Source organism: Budorcas taxicolor, chromosome 6 (assembly GCF_023091745.1).
Source record: "Budorcas taxicolor isolate Tak-1 chromosome 6, Takin1.1, whole genome shotgun sequence".
In the NCBI taxonomy this organism is placed as follows: Eukaryota; Metazoa; Chordata; class Mammalia; order Artiodactyla; family Bovidae; genus Budorcas; species Budorcas taxicolor.
In genome coordinates, this window is record NC_068915.1 from 116,357,467 (window position 1) to 116,383,549 (window position 26,083).

Consider the following 26,083-nt stretch of genomic DNA (forward strand, 5'->3'; position numbering starts at 1 on the left):
AAAATGCTCCGTTAGTCTTCCCAAGCTCAGACCAGATGTCTCAGCCTGGGAGACGAGGATCGCTCTGGTCCAAAGCAACCCGGGGCCCTGATGGACGTTCTCCCTTCCGCCCACCAGCCTGGGGCACTGCTCCAGGTCCGCACCTCTGACCCACACGTCTCATTACAAGGAACAGGAGACGAGACCTCGTTGGCCTTGTGCATTTCTTTGATGGTATCTCTCAACAGTAGAAGTAAAAAAACTCCACCAAACAAGTGAGCCAAAGTACCAAACCAGAAAAATTCATTAGAAAGTTCTTTAACAAAACAGCTGACTGAAGACAAACAGCCTACAGAACCGAAGCCTGCACTGTTTTCTTCTCCAGAACTGCACATCTCCTTCTGCTTAACGTTAGGGTATGTGGACAAGAACAACAGGAAAGAGCTTTGTGCGGAACCTGCCTTTCCGCGTGTCAGTCAGCTCCGGGGCCCAGCGAGGCAGGCTACTGCCATGCCTGGAGAAAGACTGCCACCTGCGCTGGCTCAACGGCAGGGAGCCCACACAGGCCTGCAGGGCACCGTCCTGGCCCTGCACTCCCCCGGCTGCCCACCGGCCTGAGTGCAAGCAGAGCCCTCGGCCCAGAAGGCCTGCCCGCCTCTAACGGGCACGGGCACCCAAGCGTCCCCACCACAGCCCATGGTGGAAGCCACACCAGCAGGGCCCCCTCCTGACCCACCTGCTGCCTCAGAACCCTGTCCGAAACAGCCCAAGGTGAACGTCTCTTCAAAGATGTTCTAGAGACAGGACTCGTGTCTACCACAAGGAAAGGACCACAGGGACCAAGGTAACTAGATGCTTCAACCTGAAAATAAGCTCCTTGGGCAGTCCTGAAACTGGGAATCCCAAACTCCCTCTGCACAGGAAAAGACCAGACCTCCACTGGAGGCTGCCTCCGCTTTGCTTCTGGCCACACAGAGGCAGGCTGGACGGTGCTCGTGGTACCACGGCCCGCGGAGCGAGAGCCTCCAGCAGCTCTGTGCACAGCGCGGGCCGCCAGGCCCACAAAGCAGGGCCTCGGCCACGGCAGTCCGGACTCACCTCGCCATCGAGCACCGAACAACACTCCAGGCTAAGCATGAAGCTGGAGGCCCGTGGCCACAGACGCACAGGGCCTGGGCACCGCGGCCCGCCCTCCCTGGGGGTGGCTGCCCGAGGCCCGCAGGCAGTCTGCCGACATGGGGTCAGGTCAGGACCGTGTGGAACATCACAGACCAACATCTTGAAGACAGATTCCAAGCACAATGAAATGCATCCACACTGAAGTGCGGCCACGCTCGTGCACCACACACCGGGCGCGTGTTCCTCTATGAAACACACGCAGCCAGAGAACCCAGCTCCCACTCACCAGCCCTGACCTCCACCACACCTCAGCGTGGGCACCTACACAGCCTGCCTGAGAGCGAGTGCTGACCACCCTCATCAAGACTTTACCTCGTGCTCAGTTAAGGACGCGGAAGGAGACGAGCTTTTGCTGAAGGTGAGGGTGGCGGCGGCTGCTGCCGGGGCCCGGTGGCGCTTCTTCAGGGGCTTGCAGGCGTCAGACAGGTGTTTCGTGGCTGTAAGATAATTTTGGTTTATAAAATAAAGTTTGAAACCTTAAACCTTCAATCTCTCTCCTGCTTTCAAAGTACCCCTTTAGTAACTGAATTTCTAAAGACGAATTTTCTGGGCATTAACTCTTCGCTATGGGACGATGAGGGCTGGCGAGCTGGGCGGTGAATGGCCCGAAGCTCAGCCTGGGCCTCGCCAGCCCACCCACACCTGGTGCCAGCCCCCTTAGCCGTTTCTCCGCAGCCAAGCCCAGACAGATTATCTCACCCACAAGAAGTTTAGAACATCTCTGAACATAAGGCAGTCAATGTAACTACAATACCACTATCACACTCAAAAGTATCAATTCTATCCTCAAATATCCACTCTGTTCAAACTACTAACAAATACCTGTTTTGCTTTTGTAAAAAAAGTCTGTTCAATTAAACTTTTAAACACCAGTATAGTTCTTTATGGTAAATAAGGAAAAGAGCCACTTTTAATCTTCTCTAACCCTGAATTTTATTTTCCTTTTAAATTAAGATTTGGAGATGGTAAGCATTCTTCAGACAGATACATCAAAACATAATTAATGAAAAGGTAAAAAAAGAGTGGCGGCCTGTTCCCCTTTATTGCTTCGACAGCTATTTTCCCCAAGTATTCTAAGCTAGTTTCTTCAACACGGAAAACAGAGATGATCAGCCATCACTCGCACTTTAGCAGATACGCATGGAGAACTGGGTGCTAAACACAGTGGGATTTGCCGCAACAGCTCGCACCATCGAGTCACAAGCCTGGACATTTCTGATTTGAATCACCTTTCAAATATAACTCGAAACTGAAGACAATAAAGCCGAGCAGAAGTCGGAAGGGCGACTTGGGTGAGCAGCGGCCGAGCACTGCGGCAACCTCCCGCCACAGCCAAGGGCCCCGCCGGCACGGGCGCCTCCTCCCAGCTCAGCCTGCAGGCCCGGCCTCCCGCTCACCCGCCGTCCGTAGGGAGGCTCCCTGAGGACAGGGCCGGCGCTACCCCTGGCCCAGCCCGGGGGCCTGGCAGCGGTGCTGACCACATTACCTGCCTGACTCTTCAGCGAGGACGCCGCCTCGAGGGCCTTGCAGGAGCTCGTGCGGGCTGCTTTGTCAGTGATCGCCTCTCTCTGTCACAAAAAAACAAGAGAGAGGGAAGGAGGGAAGAACAGCAAAAAAGCAAAGAATGAAAGAAAGTCTCCAATGGGAACCGATGCGGGGCTGGAAAGCTGCACCGCTCCTGTGGACACACGCTCCGCAAAGGCGTCGTGTGGCTGCCCACCAAGCCCCTCTCCATTCACAGGAGCCGATCTCCTGCCCCGCCACCCCACGCACGTGGAGAGCCTCCTGTGGGGGGGGCCTCCTCGGTGCACTGCCCACCCTGCCCTCGGACTGGAGCGGACTGGCTCAGAGGCAGCCACCCTCCCGCTGAGAGCAAGTCAGGGAAAACTCCACCCTCTCACTGATGGTTCCCGGTTCTGAGACCAGCTCCAGATAAAGCTCACACACAGAGACCATCAAAAAGCCCATTTCACAACGCAACAGCAAAGAAGAATTTTAAAAAGCATCATGAACATGCGTCTAGTGTTCAAATTCGAACACCATGGCCTGGATAGCACTGCGGCGCCGCTGCCCCAGACCACCCGCCGCCCCTCAGGAGGCTGCCGATTCCAGGGCACACCGCCTGGGGCCCAGCGGCAGGCGCAGCACACAGCTCGCGCCCTGGCCGCCTGTGCTCGGGGCACACTGGGGCTACTGCAGACGGTGCGGCTCAGAGAGCTTCACAGGCTGAGCCAGCACCGCCCCTTCTAAGGCCGTGCACTATTTCCTGAGCCGCTAGTTAGTGAACTTCTATCTAGCTACTCAATGTGAATTTTGATACTTCAAATGTCTGGGGTCACACTTTCAGGTAAATGATTTACACAAATATTCCAAAGCAACCAGTGTCTGCGTGGTTGCCAGTGAAGGCCCACTTCCAAGGCAGCAGCTGGGGGAGACCCTCAGCCCAGGCCGCAGTCACTGGACACCGGCGGCTCTGCGCGGGGGTCACCTGGGTCATTAGCTGGCTCACTGCGGGAGCCGACAAGGGCCTCGGAACAGTGCTCTCCGAGCCAAAAGAACAGGGCGGGGCCTGCCTGCTCCCCTGAACTGCAAAGACACCTTTAAAGAAATAAGACAGATGATGCGGCGGCTACACTTCTGTGCTTGAGCGACACATGAGACTTATTTTCCATTCTTTGAAATAAAGCAATAAAAACAACAACTTCTCAATCCACATCAGTGAGAGACAGCTTGGGAAATTCCTTGGCAGCCCGCTGGTTACTCCACTGCAGGGGCCTGGGTTCAATCCGTGGTCAGGGAGCTAAGATCTCACATCCCACCACGAAAAGACCCCACAAGGGGCACAGCACAGTGAAAAAAAGGCAGTTTAAAGCTACACTCAAAATGATACACCAGAGCACAACCACCCTGGAAGAGCTACCGTTAGATAAACACACGCTCAGCCTAATCTCGCTTCATGACAACACTCCCCAGGTCCCGTCACAGAGCGCCCGGCAGAGCCCGTGTGCTCCTCACACACGGGCACCAATGCCGACACGCAGGCCCGGCTCCCTGAATACTGGAGCCTCGGTCAGCTCCGTGTTCCTCCAGGCCCCAGGTCAGCCCTGCCCTGGATACCACCAGGCCCTGCTAGATCGGTGCCTTGTCGCTGCATCAAACTGGTCTGCGCAGCCTGCTTAGTATTCCTAATTACATCAACAATTATATGAATTACTAACCAATGGGATGAGTTCATAAAACCCATTTTTAATGGCTATTTCAACTTCCTGAAGAATAACATAGCAGACTTTGACGTTCACCTGCTACCTCGCTATTTACACACGGACTGATATACAGTCTTCACTGAAGAGTCACTTTAAACACGCGATTCTGCTGACTCAAAAACACCCAGTGTTACTCAGTGTTCAGACCTGCTAAATCCCCTGGCAGACAAACACTTGCTCTGCTCAGCAGCCTCCGGAAAGGAGCTCCCCAAGGACCCCCCTCGGCCCGGCCCGGTGAGACTACCTTCCGCAGGCCGAGCCTGTCGGTCCTAAGCCTCTTCCTGGGGGCCTCCTCAGCCTCAGCGTCTCCGCTCAGGCCCTGGGTCCTCTTCGCGTGGCTCCTTCTCTTCCCACTGAAGTTACCTTGGGATGCAGATGGAAACTGACGTGAAACCCTCCCACAAGCCGCCCTCTGGGGCGCCGAGCAGCCGCCTGGCGTGCGCACGTGCAGGTCCGGCTGTGACAGGCCCCCCAAAACCCTGCTCGTTTCCGGGCCCAAGGGTCACAGGTGGAGCTCTGGGCGTGTCCCCCATGGCGAGCAGAAACCCCCGATCTCGCCCAGGGGGCAAACACCCTGCTATCTGTTACATAGTGTCAATGTACCCAGGGTTTTCACAAAATCCTTCGCTTATGTTCAAAGACTAGTGGAATTTAAGTCGAACTTTAAAAATATACACAACTTGCTACTTTTAACACAGTTCCTTAAAGAAGCATCTTAAGGAGGACACTCCGCGTCCATCTGCAAATGAAGCACTTTCTACACGTCTGCGGACTGTGCACATCAGGTGTCCCCAGGGAGGCCACCCGACCCGAAACAAGGGGTCCGAACAGCACTGACCGGAAGGCACGGCTTAAGCGGAGAGCGCAGGTCTGGGGGCTCATCTGGGCACGCCAAGGCCCACTCAATGCAAACCCGGGGCCTGCACGTCCAGCACCGCATCACGGAGGTTCAGGGCTTCCCCCTGGACTGTTCGCCTCCCTCCAGCATCCCGTGGGAGGGCGCTGTCGCCCTTAAGCCCTGCCGGGGCCGCGAGGTGCAGCGGCCAGAGGCTCAGGCCCCTGCGTCCAGAGGCCCTGCTCAACGTGCAGGCCCGACAGTGCTCGCGGAGAACCACGCTGGAGCGCTGGCCTCTCCAGCGCTGGACCCAGACCGGCCTTCGCTGAGCTCTGGGCCAACACAGCACCAGCTGGCCTCAAGGAACACCAGGAGAGGCCCGCAGAGCTGTGGCTGGTGGGGCCTGCTGAGCTGCTGCCTGACCGTAACCAGCAAGGGCCAAGGTTGGCCTGAGCTGCCAGGACCCCCTCAGGACCTGCGCGCCAGGCAGAGAGCCCCCGGGAAGGTGGAGTCACTGTCCTTCCCCGTCAAGGGCGGCTCTCCCCTCGCCAGGTTGTCTCTCACAGAAACAAGCAGGAGGGGCACCTGTGAACCCCGGCACCGACAAGACAGACAGCGGGCACCGCGGCCTGGCCTGGCATCCTGGGCGTCAGCCCCGTGGCCCCTGCGGGAGGGCTCGAGGCCAGCAGAGCAAACACACCGGACATCCCAGGGGCAGGGACCGCACCTGCCAATTACTTCGACGGTCCTCGGTGACAGAGCAGACAGTCAGGTCACCCTCCTCAGGGGAGAGGAGACTCTGGCTTGAATAACTCCCACCTGTTCTTAAACCAGCAGTCACTGAAAAGGGACACTTTCCTAGAGTTACAGACTGATGAACTGTCTAGTAAACTTCTGCCTTTTAAAAAAAATACACAAATCCTAAACACCCTCCTATTCTGAATTGTAGCATCTGCAATTCACCCTGCACACACGAGTGACGTTTACTTCTGGTGTCATCGGACGGGGCTGTGGGGTCGAGGGCCCACCAACCAGGGTGGGGTCACTGGGGCACACAGGCGGGTGGCACCCTCCTCCTGAGCTGGCCTCTGGCCCCCGCGCGCACGCCCTACCCCTGGCCTCTCCAAAGTGCCTCAGAGGCGAGCCTCAAGAGACGCAGGCCTCCTCTGCATTTTCAACTGACGCCCCAACACGTCCACTATAGCCACATCGTGGGCGTCAGTCCCCACCGTGGAGCCCAGCATGCAGACGGCACAGCCGAGGAGGCCACGCGTGTCCCCAAGCTCAGCGTGAAGCCTCTCTCCTCTTACCAGTGCCCAGGGCGAAGGGGCACTGTGTTCATTCACAGTGACAGCCAGAGGCTGCCCACGCCCACTGCCAGGCCACGGCCAGCCTCCTCACCCGGGGAGCTCCCAAGCCCACAGCCCCGCCCCAAGGAGTGTGACCCCGGCCCGCCAGGCGCGCCTCTGGCCCTGGAGGCCACACGGGCTGCCTGCCTCCCCCACACGCCCACCGCGCGGCTCTGGCGGCAATCATGACCGCCAGGCGCTGCGCAGGCCCGGCAGAGGACGCGGGCACAGAGGCGCCGTTACCAGAGCCTTCCTCGGACGGGGCCGGAGCCGCGAGCGCAAACTTGGTGTGATAGCGCGCCTTCTGCTTCTCGCTGAGCGCGCTCCACTGCGAGGCGAGTAGCTCCTCGATCTCCTCGGCAGAGGCGTCCGGGTGCTCGGCGACCACCTGCGGGCACAGGAGGGGTTAGGGAGGTCGCCACGAGCACACTCATCGCCGCGTCCCGGAGTCGCGTCCCGGAAGAGCGCCGAAGGAAAGCAGTGTCAGCCTGGTGTCGTAGCTCACTGAAATCGGGGCTGGTGGAAGTGAGTCAACTGTACCTGTGTAAACGCAGGAAATGATAAATGACGAAAGAGAAGAGTGCACCCTCCCCACATCAGCCAACGGCCGGCGCCTTACGACGTCCCAGCACCCTGCAGAAGCCGGCAGCAGGAAACGCCCCTGGGTGTGCAGGTGAGGCCCGGCCGGCGTGTTCACTGTGGCACCAGCCTCGCCCTCCCGGGGCGCGCCTGGAGGGTGCCGAGCAGGCCGAGGGGCCGCGCCCCCCGGGAGCAGGGGCGCAGAGCACTCCGGCCCTGCAGCGCCCCGGGGAGCCCCTTCCCAAGGCCTCCAGGAGCCCCCTCCCATGCTGTGCGCCCCAGCGGTGAGGAGGCTCTGCCGCCCTGTGACGAGGGGTGGGGCAGGTGGGCAGGGCCACGGCCCCTCCATCCCGTGGGCACCACTCTGCCCCTCTGAGGTTCCATGCGTGTCTGTGTGCCCCGTGCTGAGGACCACCGACAACACATGAGAGGCCGACGCACTGCGGCCAGAGCAGCCCCAGCCTACCCGGCACGGAAACTCAGGGGCCAAGCAGTGACTCCACTGCTGGCACCCCTGGCAGGCCAACAGTCAGGCCTTGCTGCAGGTCAGTGAAGCAACGGCTGCTCACTCTGCCCACGGGCTCACAAGGACACCACCCAGCACAGCTGCCACAGGGGTGACAGGCATTGGTCAAGCCGGCCCCAGCCTGCTCCCCCTGCCGCCCCGCACCCCCCACTGCTGTGGGGCCTGGCTACGGGAGGAGGGGCCACCGCGCCAGCCTCACCAAACACGGCTGGTCATGAAAACGTGCTGGCAATGGGCCTGAAGTGTGGTGCGCGCACCACGGTGACCATCACCCTGCTGGAATAAACCACCTCAGACACAAGATGCCCCAAACCAGCAGTCACGACCTCCCCAGCGAGCCAGCCGCGTGGGGCAGGGGCGGGCCAGCCCAGGAGTGCAGCGGACGGAGTCTGGGCGCAAGGTGCGGAGGGAACCACTGGGCAGAGCCCCGCCCGGGCCAGATGCCCACAGGGAGGAGGCAGGCAGGGAAGGCAGGCCTCTCTCGGAGCTGGGAAGGCAGCGGTCGTCCCGGAGGAAGGCCTCCACAGCCGAGTCAAGACCAAGCGCAGTGGGAACAGGCTCCAGAAGACGCTTCAGGAAGGGCTCCGCCGTACGCCGATGGACTCGGGGAACCGAACGGCTGCCGGCAAGCTCGATGGGAGACGGCACCACCGGCCCGCCCGCGCCTACCCGTGGAGCAGCGGCAGGGCACACAGCCCGCCGCCCCTCCCCCCCAAGCCCCCCCCAGGCCCCTCTCGGCCCGCTCTGACCTCTCTGCTCCCTCTAGACCGTCTAGAGAAAGGAGGGCGCCCCCCCTGAGCGTCTCAGGCCGGGGAGCCTCCCTGAGGGTCTCTGCCCCGCAGCTGGGCTCGGCCCTCTGCTGCCTGGGGCCCTGCAGGCTCAGCAGGGGCAGAGCAACCCCTGCCCCTCCTCAGCACCAGGACGGGCAGCAAGGGCGGAGTCTGCAGCTCATGTCCCCTCGCCCAGCCCCTCCATCATGGTCATGGAGACCTTCCTCTCCTTGGAAAAAGGAGACACGGAAAGCCAGGTGCCCACGAGCTCACAGCACAACCTGAGACCCCGGAAGCCCCTTGGAGAGGCTCTCCCGCCCTCAGCCTCCACGCATGTGCGCCCTGGAGAACCTCCTGCTGTGTCTGAGACTCACAAGAATGCTCCAGGGGCCCCAAGGCTTCGAGTCCAGGGCGAGGAGAGCCTCCACCCTGGCCCGGGGACCACCTGCTGGGGGGCTGGCCTCCTGCTGTGATGGCACCCCCCCCCCGCCCCCCGCCGCCACACACACACACATCTACTGGGGAGGCCACCTGGCGAGGGACGGAGGCCCCACGGGCACCAGGATGTGGCACCTTGGGGAGGGTTCTCAGCCCCAGTCCAGCCCTCAGGTGACACAGCCCCACCAAGCTGACATCTTAAAGTGACCTCACGAGAGACGCTGAGGCAGAACCGCCCGGCCAAGCTGCTCCCAAAGTCCCGACCCACAGCCTCTGAGATCATCAGCACAGGTGGCCGTTTTAGGCCACTGTGCTTCGAGGTGACCTCTTACAAAGCAACAGGCGCCCAGTACAAATATTCATCCAAAGAACCGAGACAGAGACACTGGCACCCCCTAAAGGAGCTGTAAAAATCAGGGCAGGTAAAGCAGGAAAAAACCCTTTAAAAATCAGAAACTGTGTTGGGAACATCTGCTAATAAAACTCCTCCTGGGGCCTCGGCCGGTGGTCTGGTGGCCCAGAACCTGCCGTCCAGTGAGGGGGGCGGGCGCTCAGGCCCTGGGGCCTCGGCCGGTGGTCTGGTGGCCCAGAACCTGCCGTCCAGTGCAGGGGGCAGGGGCTCAGGCCCCGGTCTGGGTGCTGAGGCCCCGCCGGCCACAGCGCAACTGAGCCCAAGCTGCACGACTGCTGAGCGTGCGCCACGGCCAGACGCCCGCGCGCACAGCCAAGGCCCCCACAGCTGAAGCAAGGAGGTCAAAGCGCCACGGGCACTGGCGCCGTAAGCTACCTCTCCTCGTGGGAGGCTTGCAAGCCTCGTGCGGGCACCGCTCGGCTGCTGGGGGCCACGCCCCCGCCCTGGTCCCTGCAGAGGCCTCTGCCCCCTGGACCTGCGTCCTGCACGCTCCTGTCTCTTGCCTCAGGAGGAGCGGGACTCAGGGAGTCCTCAGCCCAGGCGCTGGGCTCCAGGAGGAGCCAGGGCTGCAGGGCAACCCAAGCCTGCAGCGCACAGACCAGCGAGCAAAGCGCGTGACGGAGGGCTCAGGCCACTGCAGGCAGCACGGCGCTCTCCTTCACGTAAGGTGGAAACTGCTCTTTTAGAAAAGCAGCCAGTGGCGACCAGATGTCCCTGACGGGCACAGTCTTCTATCTGGTGACTCCAGAAAAGGAGACTCCATCCACTCCATCCCTCCAGGGCCGGCCACTGGCTCATTAACAACCAGACAAAACCACCCTGGGGTGCACGGCCACCGTCCATAGGAAAAGCCAGGTCGTTCCACAGGCTAGGGTCAGCGGTTTCCTGCATTCAGGACCAGCGCCACTTCCTACAGAAGCAGCACAGCACACCTGCGGGAACAGGCAAACGCCGTCCGGGCAGCACCGGGCCCTCAGAGCCGGCCCAGCCCGCGCCCAGCAGGAGGGCGGGCCTGCGGGCCCCACCTGGCAGAGGCAGGGCCAGGCGGGCGTCTGGCTCTGCCGCAGGCCTGACTGTGGCCGTGCACCTGCAGTCTGGGGTGAGTGTGCGCTGGGGTGCCCACGCGCTGGGGTGCCCACAGCAAAGCTCTGGAGGGACGCTCAGACCAGAGAGGCTGTGCAGTGGGCTGCAGGGCTCTGGGCTTGGGGCGTAGCCCATCGGCACCTGCTGGAGCGGTCGGCCTACTTGCTCTCGGCACATACCTTAGTGCTAGAAGGGTTGACTAAGAGCAACCTGGGTCCCCACAGCAAAAAGGGCGTCCTCTGGAAAGCAGCCTGAGGTCTCCCTCATAAACTCAGACAAGGGCACGTTCTAGGGAGGCGCAGCCTGGGGAGCGGCGCAAGTGCGGCTGGCAGGCAGGCTGGCACAGCGGCACCGCCTGGCACCCGAGCAGGCACAGGCCTGGATGCGCCCAGCGTATCTCTGAGGACAGACGCGGGAGGCAGGGAGGCAGAAGCGGGCAGTGGGCGAGCGTGCTACACCTTCACACTTCGGGGATGAGATCTGAGGGTCCCTATCCTGGACGCGCAGCAAGGCCGCCTTCATGGTTGAGCAACGCTGCGGGAGCGGCCCACAGCCTGCCGGGCCTGCTGGAGCATCTCACAGCTCTCAACATCGTGCTAGGGCAAAATTTCTCCAGGGCAAATCCCTAGGGGTGCAACTATAAGAGAACAGCAACGTGCATCTTCAGTTTCACTAAGTATTGCCAAATTTCTCTTGGAACTAGATGCAAGGAATGGCCCTCCACAGCCTCACATGTGGATTCCCACCGCAGCCTCGGGCCCTTGGCCACAGAGGTGCTGGCCGTGCGGTGGCTGTGATGTGGTCCCTGCTGCCCTAGGCTCAGCAGCCAGTCTGAGCTCACTGGCACCTGGGGTCTTCTATGACCTGCTCTTCTCAAAGCCTCTCCCCTTCCTCCTCCAGGACTGTCCTGAGCTCTGCACACACAGCTCTCATTTCACCTTAACAACGTTCCTTTCCAGTTTGTGAACCGTTTGGCTGAAGAAGCCTTCCCTCCCCTAGACTGACAGAACTCTCCCCCTGGAGCTGCTGAATTCTGAAGTCAGCAGTGTAGGCCAGCAGCTGCCCTGAGCGGCAGACCCCCTGTTTGCAGTAGGAGCGCTTCCTCTGTGCAGGGCCAGTCCTCAGGCCGAGCTTCCCTTCCAACGTGGCTATGCTAGCACCTGCTTAAAAAGGCAGACATTCCTGCTGGGAGCCTCCCGGGAGGACACTGGACTTGAGAGTTAGCAGAGGGGGATGGCAGCTATAGCTTCAGAATAGCGAGCCTTCCCATCACACTCTACTCAGGTCGCTGAAACATCAGTCACTTTTCTCCAAAGTCGCACCTGTTTTGTCACCTTCCCTTCTTGCGGCCTCAAGACACGACCCCGTGACGCTCCAGCTCCCCCGTGCTGGGCTGCTCCGTGTCACCGCCTCCCCTGGGCCGGGGGCTCTGCCGCAGGCCTCCTCCTGCTGCTCGGCCATGCTTTCACCGCATTTGACACCAGCGGTGGCACCCAGGGAACCCTGCCTCGTTCACGATCCAAGAGGGCGCTTCTGAAATATCCTCAAAATCACCCCTCAGCAGACGGAAGGAAGTTCCCATCTACTCCCGCCTGCTAACTTTGTGTCAGAAAGCAGTCACACCTAAGGACCTCCCCAAGGGTCCAGGGGTGAGGAGTCAACGCTCTCCCCGCCAACCGCTCAGGCTCAACCCCTGGTCACGGAGCCAAGGGCACAGAAGCCGCGCGGCAGGGCCAGAAAAGCAGAGCCGCTGCCGCGGCCATCAGACGCGCGCTCTCCACCTGCTGAGACGCGCGCTTAGTCGGCAGCGGCGGATCCCAACAGGCTTCCTAACACCACGTCTGCCTCGCAATCCTGAGAAGAGTCCCACCAACCCACTCATTTCAAGTAACAGTGAAGAACCAGCGATGCCGGCCTGAGCTCTTGAAGCAGAATCGAGACTTGACGATGTTCAAATAAGCTCAGTTCACCCTACAAAAATGATTAAGAAAACCAGCCAAATGTTTAGCCACTGACACCGGGCCGCCCTTCACACACCGCGGCAGCAGGTGCCGACAGGCTCAGGCCCATGGCCGCATCAGGTTCTGTAAATCCAATCTCGCACCACCTCCTGGAGGCTTCTGAGCCGCCTCCTGGGGAAGGCGCTGACCTGGGCTGGAGGTCAGGGTAAGGCCAAGCTTCTAACAAAGAGCAGCCCACCTCCCACTGTCCCTGGACCTTCCCACCATAGTCAGGAGGAATATTCTAGAGCACAAAGGCAAGGATCTCTGCCCCCAGGGCTTGCACTGGCTTCCCCCTTACGACACTTGCCCCCAAGACCCGCACTGGCTTCCCCCTGACGACACTTGCCCCCAAGACCCGCGTGTACAGAAGGCGCACTACGGCCCGGCCGACAGTGCCGGGGGCCGGGGCCAGACCCCCCCGCACAAAGCACAGCCCCTCAGGGCCATCCCTACACCGACCTCGTCCCTGTGCTTCTGACAGAAGACCAGGAACCGGGACGCCGCGTCGCCCCTCCGACTCCTTGGGGTGGAGGCTGTGGCCTTCTTCCTGCCGGGGGGGGATCCCGCACCCCTCCTGGGGTCGGCCTCAGCCACCTTCCGCGGTGTGGCCCGCCCCAGCCCCGGGTCGCCAGGGAGGTTCTCGGTGGAGCTGGACAGCTTGGCCCTCCGTCTCCTCTTGACAGGCGCGCCCTCCTCCCCCGAGGACTTAGGGCTGTCTTCTCCGCCTCCTGAGGGCTCTGCCGCTTCTCCCAGAGACTCCGCAGCCACACCCGCCTCCTTGGCCACATGGGGGTTGAGGCGGAGCTGGTCCCCCACGTAGAGGAACGTGAACTTGGCCCTCCGCTCCTCCACCGCCATGCGCGCGGCGGCCTCGGCCTGAACGAGGCCCATTTCCCACTGGGCCCTCAACTTCCCTGAAATGGGCTTCAACAGCTGCAAAGAAAACACAAGACATGTGTAAGTTTCATCAAATAAAGATTAAAAATTAACCCACTTTAAAGAAGGGCACTTTCTGAATTTCAGGTAAATTTAGAAATAAAAACTATAAAAACCAATTAACTTGAAGGTTTTAGAGTTCAGACCAGTATAACTCTACTGTTTCTTGAAACTAGAAATCAACTGCAATTACAATGAATACTTACATATAATATCATATATATGTGTGTCTCTGTGCGTGTGCATACATAAAGGAAAACAAAACTTAGGAAACTATCTCTGGGAGTCATCAAAGGAGTAAACAGGATAAACCACGTGTCTACACAAAGCTGCCGTGCCGTGGGACGCAGCGCGCTGGGCAGAGCCAGCAGCGGCAGATGTAAGCAGCCACGGCAGCGTTTCAAGCAACCACAGTTCAAAACAAGGTAAATAATTACGAATAAAAACAAAAGTTTCGTCTAAAATTGTACTTAAGGAACGTCTGTCACCTTAATTTTCTCAGCTTTCGTGGGTGCCTGCTTGGCACTTTCCTGGCATAATTTTTCAAACTGTCCTTCTCCTTCAAAAGCTACAAGGCTCTTCTCAAATATCCAAGCTCTTTCTGGGGCATCACCAAAGAACTGTACGTGATACTGGCGTGCACTCTTTTTCTGACCTAGTTTTTAAAATAAAATGTTAGAACTTGAAAGTTAGAATTTGGGATGAAATTAGGCAAATCTATTAATAATTACTGATATCAAGTTAGGAGTGGCTTTGAAGTCATTTTACTTGGTGCTGTTGGAATCCATTAACCTCAAAATAAATCCTTTTTTTTCCCCCACCACACTCTATAGCAAAAGGGGAAATACACTCGTGAGACTTAGATAGGATTCAAAGCCGGCGAGGAAAGGCCACTGACCCGGCTCACTTCTCATCTCCTCCCTCCTCATGCCACCAAAGAAGACACTCCATCAGTCAGAGCAGAGAGGACAGCGGCGAGGGGGCCGCGGGCGCAAACCCCAGCCCCCCACACGCACCACGCTGCGGAGAGGGCAGCTCGAGGCCACCAAGTGCCCCCAGATGCTGCACAGGACACTGGACATGCGGCAGCAAAGCGCACTTCCCAGGGGACCAGCACACCACAGGAGCAGCTTTCCACGTTGCCTTTGCCCCAAAAGGTGGAGATTCATGCCCTCAGCCAGGCGACCACCAGCCAGCACCTCTAAGAAAGCCAGCAGCGCCCCCTACGGGCCGCAGGCAGCGGAGCGCCGTCCTCTGCAGGAAGGCCCAGCGCAGGCACCCGGGCCCAGCGCAGGCACCGGGACCCAGAGGAGCCTCTAACAGAGCCCAGAGCTCACAGAGTCAACAGTCTGCAGGGCCACAGACGCCACACCAGGAGGTGACGCCTGACCCAGAAGAACTCTAGTTTGCTGTCAGAAGAGAAGGAGAGAGAAGCGCCATCTGAAATTTGACAATACCACCATGAAAACAGGTAACTGGCCTTCCGAAGAGAAACTCATCAGAGAGTTTACCAAACCCAGGAACACGCGTCAGAACTAACCCTGCCAGCACCTCACCCGACACCCAGGTCCAGGCACAGCTTTGGGACAGTCGAGCCACTGGGGGAGGAAGAGACAGGTCCATGTTCACGAAATGACAGACAGAAGCTCTGGATGCTGGAAGGCAATGCCTTCTCCTATGTTGGAGAATTACGTCCAACATAAAATCCCACACCCAGTCGCACCGAAGCTCGAGTGTGACAGCAGCGGCACCCTCCGAACCCAGGAACTCAAAGCGACCCCCACCGCTTCCTCAGGATGCCAAAAACCACGCTGCAGCGAGACAGGATAGCGGACTGAGGAAGGGCGCGGCGTGGAGTCACAGACAGCGGCAGCCGAGGAGAGCAGAGCACCAGTCTCGGGTGCCGCTGGCCAGTGACAGTCGACGGGGGAGCAGAGCCCAGGGGCGCGAGGAAGGGGAGAAGGGACAAGCCGCGCGGGCTCCTCACCGAAGGAGACCAGGCAGCGGGAAGGCAGGCGAACAGAGAGGAGGCGGGGCTCCAACACGGCCATCCATTTTTATCCCCAATCAGAGAAACTAACCACGTGACAGCATGAGCTTTAAAGACAGAAGAACAAATACTTGAAAAAATTTAACTAAATGGCAGCGAACTATACAATTCCACGAGAAATGCAATATTTATCTCCAGAAAAAAGACAAAAGGTTGTACAAGAAATAAAATGCAATTGAGAACACAGCTGGATTTCTCACTGAATGATATCTACACGGTCAAAATTAAATGGACACTTATGTTTGATGTAATAAAAATAGTGAGTTAATTCTATGGAAAGAATGGAAGGAAAAGAAACAGGAAATGATTGAGGAGATCAATCTTCATTTACCATAACAGAAAGTCAACAGAAAATATCTGATGATAAAAGAAGCTAAAGCCAAAAGAAAATGTTTAAAGAGTTAAAAATAATAAGTTCTGGGAGGGCAGGGGACTGTTTCCCACTATTAATCTCTCAGGACAATTTGACTTGTTTATAAGTGATTTTAAAATAGCTAAGATTCAAAACTATGTCGGGAGATTTGTGACTTCTTTCCAAAGACCTCGTGATCGTGAAAGTGGATACAGATAGATGCCGCAGCGTTTGCAGAACTGAGGAAAATGTGTTACAGTGCACATGATGCAACGATGTGAGCGCACACAGTTTTTAAATGAATAGCTAAAGACAGTAAAAGTGCTCCTTACATGTCAGCTGGAAAAAAGAAATCAGAGAACATGACAGGCTGATCCCAAGCTTATAAAATTAATTTAACATTTTTAAAGTTCTTTTCTGCTCAGAAATGTCATAACAAACATAACCCAACTTTCTCTTATTTTTAAGGCTTTTTTCTAAGCCATCTGAATTTTATTTTGGTCCAAATCGAGAGGTGAATTCCTTACTTTCTTTGATAACCATAATTAACCAACTGTCCCACCACCCGTTAGCAGCCCTTCCTCCCTGTGACCTTGGATTTTCATCCTTACAGTTGGAAGGAAAACATTGGTCACTGAGGCCCCACCTGCCCTCCCTCCTGAGAGAAGCTGGCCACCACTAGCTCGGGCACTTTAACGTTGTACCGAGTTCGCTTCCTCCCCATCACGGCCCATCAGACGCAAGGTGGACCCTGAACCTGGGCGAGGCCGAGCAGACCAGAGTCCGCCCCATGGGAAACAAAGAACAAGGATGGCCAGGCCCACATTTCCTGGTTCAGTCCCTGGGGGGTCACCGGAGCCCCCAAACAGGCAAAGTAGAAACTGACAAAAACTCAAACAGGAAAGGGCACGTCCACCACCACAGTGGGAAACCCTAACTCACCTCTCTTCCTGGTTGACAGAACAAGCAGAAAGGAGCAATCACAGTATCAACTCAGAAGGTGAGAAAGTCAGATTACCTGCAGTATTTGCAGAAAATGCTGGAATTTAGAAATACAGCAATGAGGGCTCCTTTCTACATAATAACACAGAAAAGGCGAGAATAAGACCCTCCACACAGAGGAGAGCCGGACGCAACGGACCAGCAGGGCCCAGCAGAGGAGAGTCTCACCCAACGGACCAGGAGGGCCCAACAGAGGAGAGCCGGACCCGACGCCCCAGTGTCTGCAGGGAGGCCAGCAGGACCCGGGTATCCCAGGGAGACGGTAACGTTCCCAGGTGCAAGAGAATCCAGTCTTCCTCAGTGTAATACCCAGAATGCCAGTCACCTCCTGATTCCAACCTAGAGGGCCAGGCCTAAGAGCCGCTGGCTCGGCCACGTGTGCCCCGGCAGACGGTCTCCGAGACAAGCTCTGCTGCTGCAAACGGCAGAAGCGCGCTTAGGTCTGCAAAGGAGGCCTGAACGCTCTACGCGGCTGTGCTCTCTTCTGCACACAGGCTCTACTTCAGTCTCTACAGCTCACATGTGGGCTTCCCTGGCGGCTAGGTGGTAAAGAGTCTCCCTGCGACGTGAGAGAGACGGGCTCGATCCCTGCTCCGGGAAGGCCCCACATGCTGCGCAGCAACTAGGCCACGCGCCGTGAGTACGCAGCCTGTGCTCGGGGCACGGGGGCCACGACGGAGCCAGGCGCCGCCGCCGCCCAGCCGCGCGCCCCCAGCCTGTGCGCCTCCGCGGCGAGGAGCCCGCACACCACAACCAGAGCGGCCCCTCGCCACCCCTGGGGAGACCCAGCGCCGCCAAAAATACACGCGTGAAATTATCTTTTAAGGAAAGCTTAAATGCACTGCTACCGATTCAGATTCAAGTACTCCTGTAATCCCAAGTATGATAAGTAAAAAGAAGCACATACAGAAAGAGAAAATTGGGGGTGGGAATCAGGAGCAGGCTGAGGAGTTCCATCCTACAGGAATCAAAAGGCCTTGCTTCCCAAGCCCCTGCCCGGCCAGCTCCACACCCGAAGCCACCCTCCTCCACGCGTCCTCCCAGCAAGGACTCCTGAGCCTCAGGCCCACCATCCCAGGTGCTGCAGCGGGAGCGGGGGCAGCGTGCCAGCACACCCGCCTCACCCTCCCTCCTCTGCCTTCCAGGCCCTGGACACAACCAGAGCCCAGACCTGGGCGGCCACACACCACTTGCTACTCAAAGGACCCAGGCTTCCTCTGAGGAACAGCTGGTTGAAGGACTGGGGCGAAGGAAGTGTAAAGGGAGCCCGCAGTGTGGCTAGTGCTTAGCGCACGTGAGGAAGCGCTCCAAGACAGACAGAGCCAGGACAGGGGCACTCGGCTGAAAGGGACTCCCTGGGCTCCCAGAGGCCACATCTGGAACAGTGCGAGTATTAAAGAGAGTGCAGACAGTAACGTTCAATATATAATAACCTTTTAGGAGGGAGCTCACCTTCACAGAAAAGCGCCAGCTCCTTCACCACGAAAAGGATAAAAATGGAGAGCTAGCATTCAGCAGACCAGTGGGTCCTCAGGGAGGACCAGGCCTCAGAGGAAGGTGCCCAGGGAGCCAGGCCCCAAATGCAGCGCAGGTCAGCCACTGAGACAGCGGCCAGCACGCCCCGGACACTCTGGTCCACACCTCCTGGGCAGGGGCCACGGCACGGGCCAGCCCCACGGTCTCCCAGGTTCCCCTGACCCCTTCACTTTCCAAAGGTCATCTGACTCCCCCTGCAACCCATCCTGGCTCTCAGCCTTCCGAGCTGCTTTCCAAACGACACTGTCAGCGCTCTGAAGCTGGCCTGTGCTGACCAAGGCTGCCTCCCCTGCAAGCCAAGACAGCTCCTGGAGGAGCGCACTGCTGGACTGAAGCCGTCCTCTCAAGAAGGCCTCAGTGAAGGGCCAAGCCCGCGCCCTACCTGCATGGTGCTCGCCTGCCTCTGTGGGCCTGAGTCTGCTCACAAGGCCAGGGCTGGGGGTCTGCTCTCGCCCGCAGGGGCTGGGAGGGCACCCTGACTCAACCTCAGGGCGAAGAAAAGAGCAGGTGCACGGCCACACTGGAGGTTCCCGGGAGATCGAAGCAAGGCCCCAAGAGACGAAGGGCCAGCTACTGGCGGGCCGCTTTCTCACATGCAGGCGGGGTTCTGGTCTCGTTCCGGGAGGACTGCCGCTGGCAAGCCAGGGTGGAGCGTCAGGACGGGTACAGCACCCGCTCGGATGAGCTGGCAAAGGGGAGTGTGTTCAGATACAAAAGAGAGAGCAGGTGAAACAAGGCGTTAGAGGCTGGCGAGTCTAGCTTGGAGTGGGTGGCGCCCACAGCGCTGTTCCACTCGGAACAGGGGGCTGGAAACGCTTCAAATCGGAAAAAGTAGAAGCAAACAAAATACTCCAAGTGGAAAACGAGCCAAGACAGACGCCATCCGTGGCCACTCGGCTCTGGGAACGCTCCGGGGACGCCTGGCAACATAGAACGCTGACGGCTGGCACAAAACTAGGAAAACGGAATTGCCAAGCACAAGGGCTGCTCAGGGGAAGCAACTGCTCAAACAGCAGCGTTCTCAGGAGAAAGCCCAGAGGTGACCGGGCGCGGGGGGTGCAGACACAATACAAACTCTGGTTTTAAAAGTAAAAAAAAAAAGGCTGATGATAACACCTGAGAGCTCACCAGTCTCTGTGCTAAGATCTTTCCCCAAAAGTAGCGTCATCATCACCTTTGTCTTTCATACTTAGGGAGACACCCTAATAACCTCGGAGCTTAAAGACACGGAGTAGCAGCTCACTGCCAGCTGAGCCGGGCCCCGGCAGCCGACTGACTCTCCAGAGTCTGCGCCTCAACCAGGAGGACACGGCTGCCGTTTCTTAGGCAAACGTGCAGAAGCGCTGAGCTGGAGCACGCACACCAGTGGTGGCGCATCAGTCTCACTCAGAGAAGCTGCTGTCAGTTCAGTTCAGTTCAGTCGTCCGACGCTTTGCGACCCCACGGACTGCAGCACACCAGGCCTCCCTGTCCATCACCAACTCCTGGAGCTTGCTCAAACTCATGTCCACTGAGTCGGTGATGCCATCCAACCATCTCATCCTCTGTCGTCCCCTTCTCCTCCTGCCTTCAATCTTTCCCAGCATCAAGGTCTTTTCAAATGAGTCAGTTCTTTGCATCAGGTGGCCAAAGCATTAGACCTTCAGTTTCAGCATCAGTCCTTCCAATGAATATTCAGGGTTGATTTCCTTTAGGATGGACTGGTTGGATCTCCTTGCAGTCCAAGGGACTTTCAAGAGTCTTCTCCAACACCACAGTTCAAAAGCATCAATTCTTCAGCGCTCAGCTTTCTTCACAGTCCAACTCTCACATCCATACATGACCACAGGAAAAACCATAGCCTTGACTAGACGGACCTTAGTTGGCAAAGTAATGTCTCTGCTTTTGAATATGCTGTCTAGGTTGGTCATAGCTTGTCTTCCAAGGAGCAAGCATCTTTTTTAAATTTCATGGCTGCAGTCACCATCTGCAGGGATTCTGGAGCCCAAGAAAATAAAGTCTGACACTGCTTCCATTGTTTCCCCGTCTGTCTGCCGTGAAGTGACGGAGCTGCTGCAGGCTATAGAAACTATCCAACCCTAACCCGGGGGACTGTGCAATGAAGGGAACTAAGCCCTGCAGCTGGAAGAGAGAGACATGGAAAGACGCCTTTAGTTAGGACGGTCTGAGATACTGGGAGGCTGAAATGAGGCAGAAATCCCAGTGCTGAAAAGGACCCTGAGAGACTGCACGTGATGTGCTCTGCAGACAACCGGTATGGAGTCACAGGGCCCCGGAGGGCTCTGCCTGGGCCACCTGGAGCTGGGAGGGAGGGCTGCCACCGAGGCAGAAGGCCCACCCCGACCACAGCAGGGCAGCCGGGCTTCTGCCTCAACTGGCACTCCTGTCGCACTCTGACCAAGTCCAGGGGCCTCTGGGGTGCGTCCTGGGGCCCCGTAAGCCCCGACAGAGACTCCCTGATGCTGGCAAGCTGAGGAAGCTGCACACCCTGTACCAGGGCAGAAGCAGAACCAGCCCACAGGCTCCTCCCCGGCCCCGGCGTGCTGCACACGTGCGCCGGGGTCTCGGGACACAAGAGAGGGGCTCTCATCCCCGTCTGAGCCTCCCAAGTCTGCCTGCCAGGGGGCACTGCTGAACCCCACTCCCAGCAGCGACGCCGCGGCAAGGCTCAGGCCTCCAGCCAGAGGCCAAGAGGGGCCACTGGGGCAGGCCCCACCCCGCCTGCCCACGCCCCTGGAGGGCACAGCCACCTAGGCGCCAATGTGGTCAGTTCCAGCCCTGCATCACCACATCTCACCTTCCTCACACCAAACTCAGAGTCTACTCTAGAAGAACTGTTTATGAGACACTCAAACCACCCAATTTTGTTTTTCCTCCCTCCAAAACCACCTGAGATCTTATGTCTCATGAACTGTCCGATTATTTAAGCATCTGCTCTAATCTGTATCATAACACATTACATCACATTATGTTCTCTAACTTCTCTGATTTATAATTCAAGTTTCATGACACCAAAGATGATTATTTCTAGTCTTTTTCCCTTTTTCCCACCTAATAAAATAAACTGGAACGTTTTTAAACTAAAATGCAATATAAAATACTAATTTCTGAAAATCATGCTGATGTAAGTAATTACTATATATCTAAATAATAATAAATCATCATAAAACCTGAAAAGCAAATGAGAAGGCAAAGACCATTCTCCTTTAATACTAATTCAATCAGATAAAGTACATATCCAAGTTGGATATAAAAATAAAAACAATGTGTCATGTCTGAATCACTAACTTCAAAGTTGCAAAATGAACCACAAAAAAAATGTAACAATCCAACCCACCTTCACCAACAAGCCAACTGAAATGCTGTATGAACGGCCAATAAGCACATGAAAAGGCGTTCACCATCACTAATCACTAGGGAGATGATAGCAGATCGAACGCAGAGCGGGGCCGCCAGGGTCTAGGGTGGGGCCCTGAGGACTTGCCGCCTCGCAGGGACAGAGCTTCAGGTCTACGGAGCAAGCAGGGCTCTGGGCGCAGGTGGTGGGGACCACTATCTGGCAATGTGAACGTATTTCACGCCACTCATTTGAGTACTCGGTTAGGACGGTAAATCTTATGTTTCTGCATTAAAGCACAATAGAAAAGGGGGCAATAAAGAGCCGCAGTAGGGCTGCTGAAGGAAGAGGAAGAGAGAAGCTGGGCGATGGGAACAGTGAAGCGCAGAAGACGAAGACGGAACGGCAGCCCCCACTGTGCCCCCGGTACCTTTCAGCCTGGTGTGGCTGTGCAGGAGCGGGTCGGCAGAGACCATGCAGGGCCACCACGGGTAGCCGGACACCTTGGACCACACCAGGTCCCCGACCCCGAACCTCAACGGCTGGCCTTCGTCTCTGCTGCTGTTCAGACAGGACTCTCTCTTAGCTGGAATCTGAAAACGAACAAGAGATACGTCAAGTACCTAGCCCTAAATCCAGCTTCCTATCCACAGAAGACCAAGGGTGAGTCAGAGCAGACTGCATACACACACGTGCACACACACACCTAAGAAGTGTGCTTTCCCTCACGGCTCCCTCACCGGTTTTAGCCGACAGCCCTGAGAGCACTTCATCGAAACTGCTCATCTCCTGCCCCTAGCTAAAGGCCAGCAAGGACCTGGCACACAGAGGTGCCCGACATGACAAAGGTCTCTGCAGAAATCCACTTCCTTGGCCTGGTGGGAGGCCTTTAGTGGAGCTTTATTCGCAGGCTGGACAAGAATTCTCATGGAATTCATCCTCTGGCCCTCCGCCCCCCTGAGCCCTTGTCTGAGAGTCAGTCCTCGGGAGGGAGGACCCCAGGGGGGCCGGGACGCGGGGGCTCGGCAGCAGGCCCAGCCCCACCCCCACCACCCAAGGCCTGGGCTCCTGGAGCCTCAGCCTCCGCACCTCAGAACCCAGGCCAGGAGAAGGCTGCAGGCCTGGCAAGAGCGGCGCCCTCGCCAGGGGGCTGAGCACAGTCGAATCGCCGACTGGCTTTAAGCCTCAGCCCTACACGCGTGCACGGAGGCGAGTGCAGTCGCCACGCCCATCGGGGGTGAGGGCTGGCACAGAGCGGGCGCGTCACACACTCCTACAAAGACACCGGCTCTCAGGCTGACTGTCACCTCAGCCTCACGCCCACGCCCTCAGGACAGGCAGTATCGTCCCCACTCGGAGGGCGCAGCCAGACTCAGAGAGGCAAAAGTAGGTGACCTGTCCAGGTTTTAACAAAATCAACCGCAGCCTCTTCCCTATAAAGGAGCATGGATCCACCAGGGGGCTTCAAGCAGGGCCACAGCAGCCCAGACCACCATCACTGTGATTACGTCAGAGCCACCCTGCGCCCCCCACCCCAGCACTCAACAGACATAAGCCCTGAAGGTCTCCGTTATTTCAGCTCCTCCAGGGAAATGTCCATCCTTTCCTGTCCTATCTGTGGGGCCGTAAACAAAATTCCTCACTATAATTTTACAGTGATTCCTCCAGCCTTGGTGAGAAAAAACCCAAACTGGCCTCAAGCCCCTGCCCCTACTCCTGAAAGCGGGCCTGGAGCTTCGCCTGGCCAGCGCACAGAGGCCTGCCAGACCCTATTTATGCAGACCACCAGCTCAGGAACAGGGGCGCCACAAAGCCCTCTGCAGCTCCTCTGCCAGGGTTGAGGTTCCCGCCTATCACTGAAGACTTGTGGCATAAACACCATGTTTTCATCCCACATTCCCACCCCAGCCTTCGAAGCCTGAACATGCATTCACGCGCACTCTAGCACTGCACTCCGCGCTGGGGACCAAGAGCATGCAGGCAGGAGGCACGCCCCGTGGTCACTGGGGCAAGCCACACGCAGGGCCCCTGCAGCGGACAGTGGGTCCCGGGTGGACAGCGACCGAGGGGAGGCCGGCAGGAGCGCTCCTCAGACAGCACAGACTGAGGAAGCCCCACGGGGTCCCCCACTGACCGCCATCAGGCGGAGAGGAGCTCTGTGAAACAGGACCGCCTGAAGGCCGAGGGCTCTGGAATGGCCAGGCCCAGATTCAGAACCTCACGCAGTCTTCACACTTCGTCTCCAGGCCCCAGCTCAACAGGATGTGAGTGTCCCCGCGGCGAGCCCTCAGAGCAAGTGAAGAGCCGGCCACGGGGGCCACGCCCACCTGCTATCGCTTCTCACACGTCACGTGTCCTCCGAGGCCCCCTGCCACCCGCCCAGAGCCCCTCATTCACAAATACCTTTTTGTCCACAGGACTGGAGACCCTGGACACCAGGGCAGCCTCCCCGCGGCCGTGCTCCAGCAAAGAGCCACGCTGTGCGCTTCTCTTGCGGCTCCTCCGGGCCTTGTGCTCCGGTCTCTGTCCGTCTGCTTCCGAACGGGACACGGCGGCCGCACCGTCGCCACATATGGAGGACTCAAAGAGAGGTTTCCCATTCATGTAGGTTTTGGTGATTTTCAGCTTAATTTCTGGAGAGCCATTTTTGACAGGGGTAGTGTGAGGTGGGGTCCCAAGTCCCTTCACTTCCTGGGGTTCAAAACGCAGTTTGGCATCGTGAGCACCAGGCTCTCCATTGAAGACGCGGGAGGTGAGGTCTTTCAGCCTCTCGGCCGGGATGAATGGCAACGCGTCGTGGCCGTTGAACTTCTGCACAACCCCGTCCTGCAGGCCGGCCGAGAGCTGGGCTTTGCTCAGGAACACGGAGCACTCTCGGCTCACGTCGCAGCTCGGGGTCTTCCCGTTGGCGCTGCCCAGGACTTCCGGGGCCTGCTTCATCTTCATGCACTTCACCACCTTTGGAGCAGAAAGAGGGCTTTTCCTGACGCTGAATTCCATTCAGCCTTGGTGCCTCCGTCTCAGAACACTGCAGTGTTGGAAAAAGAGAAAAGAAACATCTTAATTTCAAACCTCAGATGAGTACGCCAATGGAACTCTTTATACACTTGGGGAGTTTCGGGGATTCTGAGGCAGTGTATGGTGTTTCCTGTGACTTCGGTCCCAAAAGGCAGTTCTAACATCACAGAAATGACAGGAGTCCCAAAACAAGAGTGAAAGGACCAGGACTGGGTTTTCGTGGCGGAACACAAAAGTCAGGCGAGGAAAGGAAGTCACGCCACTGCCCCCGAGCCCTCGGGAAACGGGGGCTGCCCCCCACCTGCCACCAGGGCAGCACCCAAGGCGGCCAGCGCAAAGCCAGGCCTGGGCAGAGGACAAGAGGAGGGGCCCGAGACACAGCTGGAAGCAGCGCCGGGCAGGGGCTCCAGGCCTGCCCACAGCCACTGGGCAGCAAAGCTTAAGCCCAGATGGACGGGGAAGGTGGCGGCGGGCCCCCTGCCACCGGCCTGGCCCACGCTAACCGTGGGGACGAGGAGGGGGCGCAGCCTCGAGGACACTCAGCTCTCCTTGGACAGGGCACACCAAGGACCCCGCACGGTACCCGGGGTCAGACGGGCTGCCTGAGCCCCACAGGCAGGGGGGCTTCCCCGGGAGCCACAGCCCCTCACTCGGGACACCCAGGGAAGGCAGCTCACGGGGAACAGGCTGGCGCCCACTCTGCTGGGAAGACCCCCCCAAGGCCCCCAAGAGCACACCACAACGGCAGCGAGGAGGCCCTCCAAGACGAGCCACCGGGGGGAGCAGAGCACCAAGACGGAGTGCCCCCGTCGGGGTGCCCCCGATGGAGAGCACCGCACCAGAGCTTGGCCCTGTCACCACCGCGGGGCCCCACACCAAGACGCCCCCTGGGGGGCCAGCTCTGTGGGCGCCGGGGACCACCCCCCTCCCACCCCAAGCACACGCCGGGACCGTCCGCTGTGACCCACAGGGGGTTTTTAAGGCAAGTCTGAGTGGGTTCCAGTCCCGCTCACATCAGGCTGACTGGACAGAGAGAAGCCGACTGCCTCGAGGCACAGCAGGGCGCGTGTGGCCGGTGAGTAGAGGACATGGACCCCACCCAGCCCCAGGGCCCACACGGCCCACACGCAGGGCCGCAAGCCCACTCTTACGGGCAAACCGCAGCTCTCTGGCAGCCCGGCGGCCGGGACTCTGCGCTCTCACTTTTGGGAACCTGGGTTCCGTCCCTGCTCGGGAACTGGGATCCCACAAGTCCCGCAGTGAGGGCCATCCCCCACTAAAAAACTAAAGAAAAGATCAAAACCCCAAAAGAAATGCCACCTCACACAGCACCTATGAGGATGGCTACCCACTATCAGAACAGAAAGCAGGGCCTCGGGGGGACGCGAGGAGCCTGGAGCCCTGTGCACGGGGGCGGGGACGGGAAGGAAATAGCG

General features: G+C 58.3%; 1 protein-coding gene across 5 annotated transcripts in view; it reads right to left on the bottom strand.

Moving 5' to 3' along the window:
* Positions 1-26,083, bottom strand: part of NSD2 (nuclear receptor binding SET domain protein 2) — a 77,697-nt gene that overhangs the window by 20,053 nt on the left and 31,561 nt on the right. For all 5 annotated transcript variants that reach the window (XR_008199595.1, XM_052641835.1, XM_052641834.1 and 2 more), the window contains 8 exons: positions 24,033-24,657; positions 22,060-22,222; positions 13,841-14,007; positions 12,876-13,349; positions 6,849-6,993; positions 4,666-4,784; positions 2,645-2,726; positions 1,471-1,595 (listed from right to left, as the gene is read on the bottom strand). Coding sequence is in view for 4 of the 5 variants with exons in the window: in XM_052641835.1 (XP_052497795.1) it covers positions 1,471-1,595; positions 2,645-2,726; positions 4,666-4,784; positions 6,849-6,993; positions 12,876-13,349; positions 13,841-14,007; positions 22,060-22,222; positions 24,033-24,629 (1,872 nt within the window). In the remaining variant the exon portion in view is untranslated. The remainder of the gene's footprint in view (positions 1-1,470; positions 1,596-2,644; positions 2,727-4,665; positions 4,785-6,848; positions 6,994-12,875; positions 13,350-13,840; positions 14,008-22,059; positions 22,223-24,032; positions 24,658-26,083) is intronic.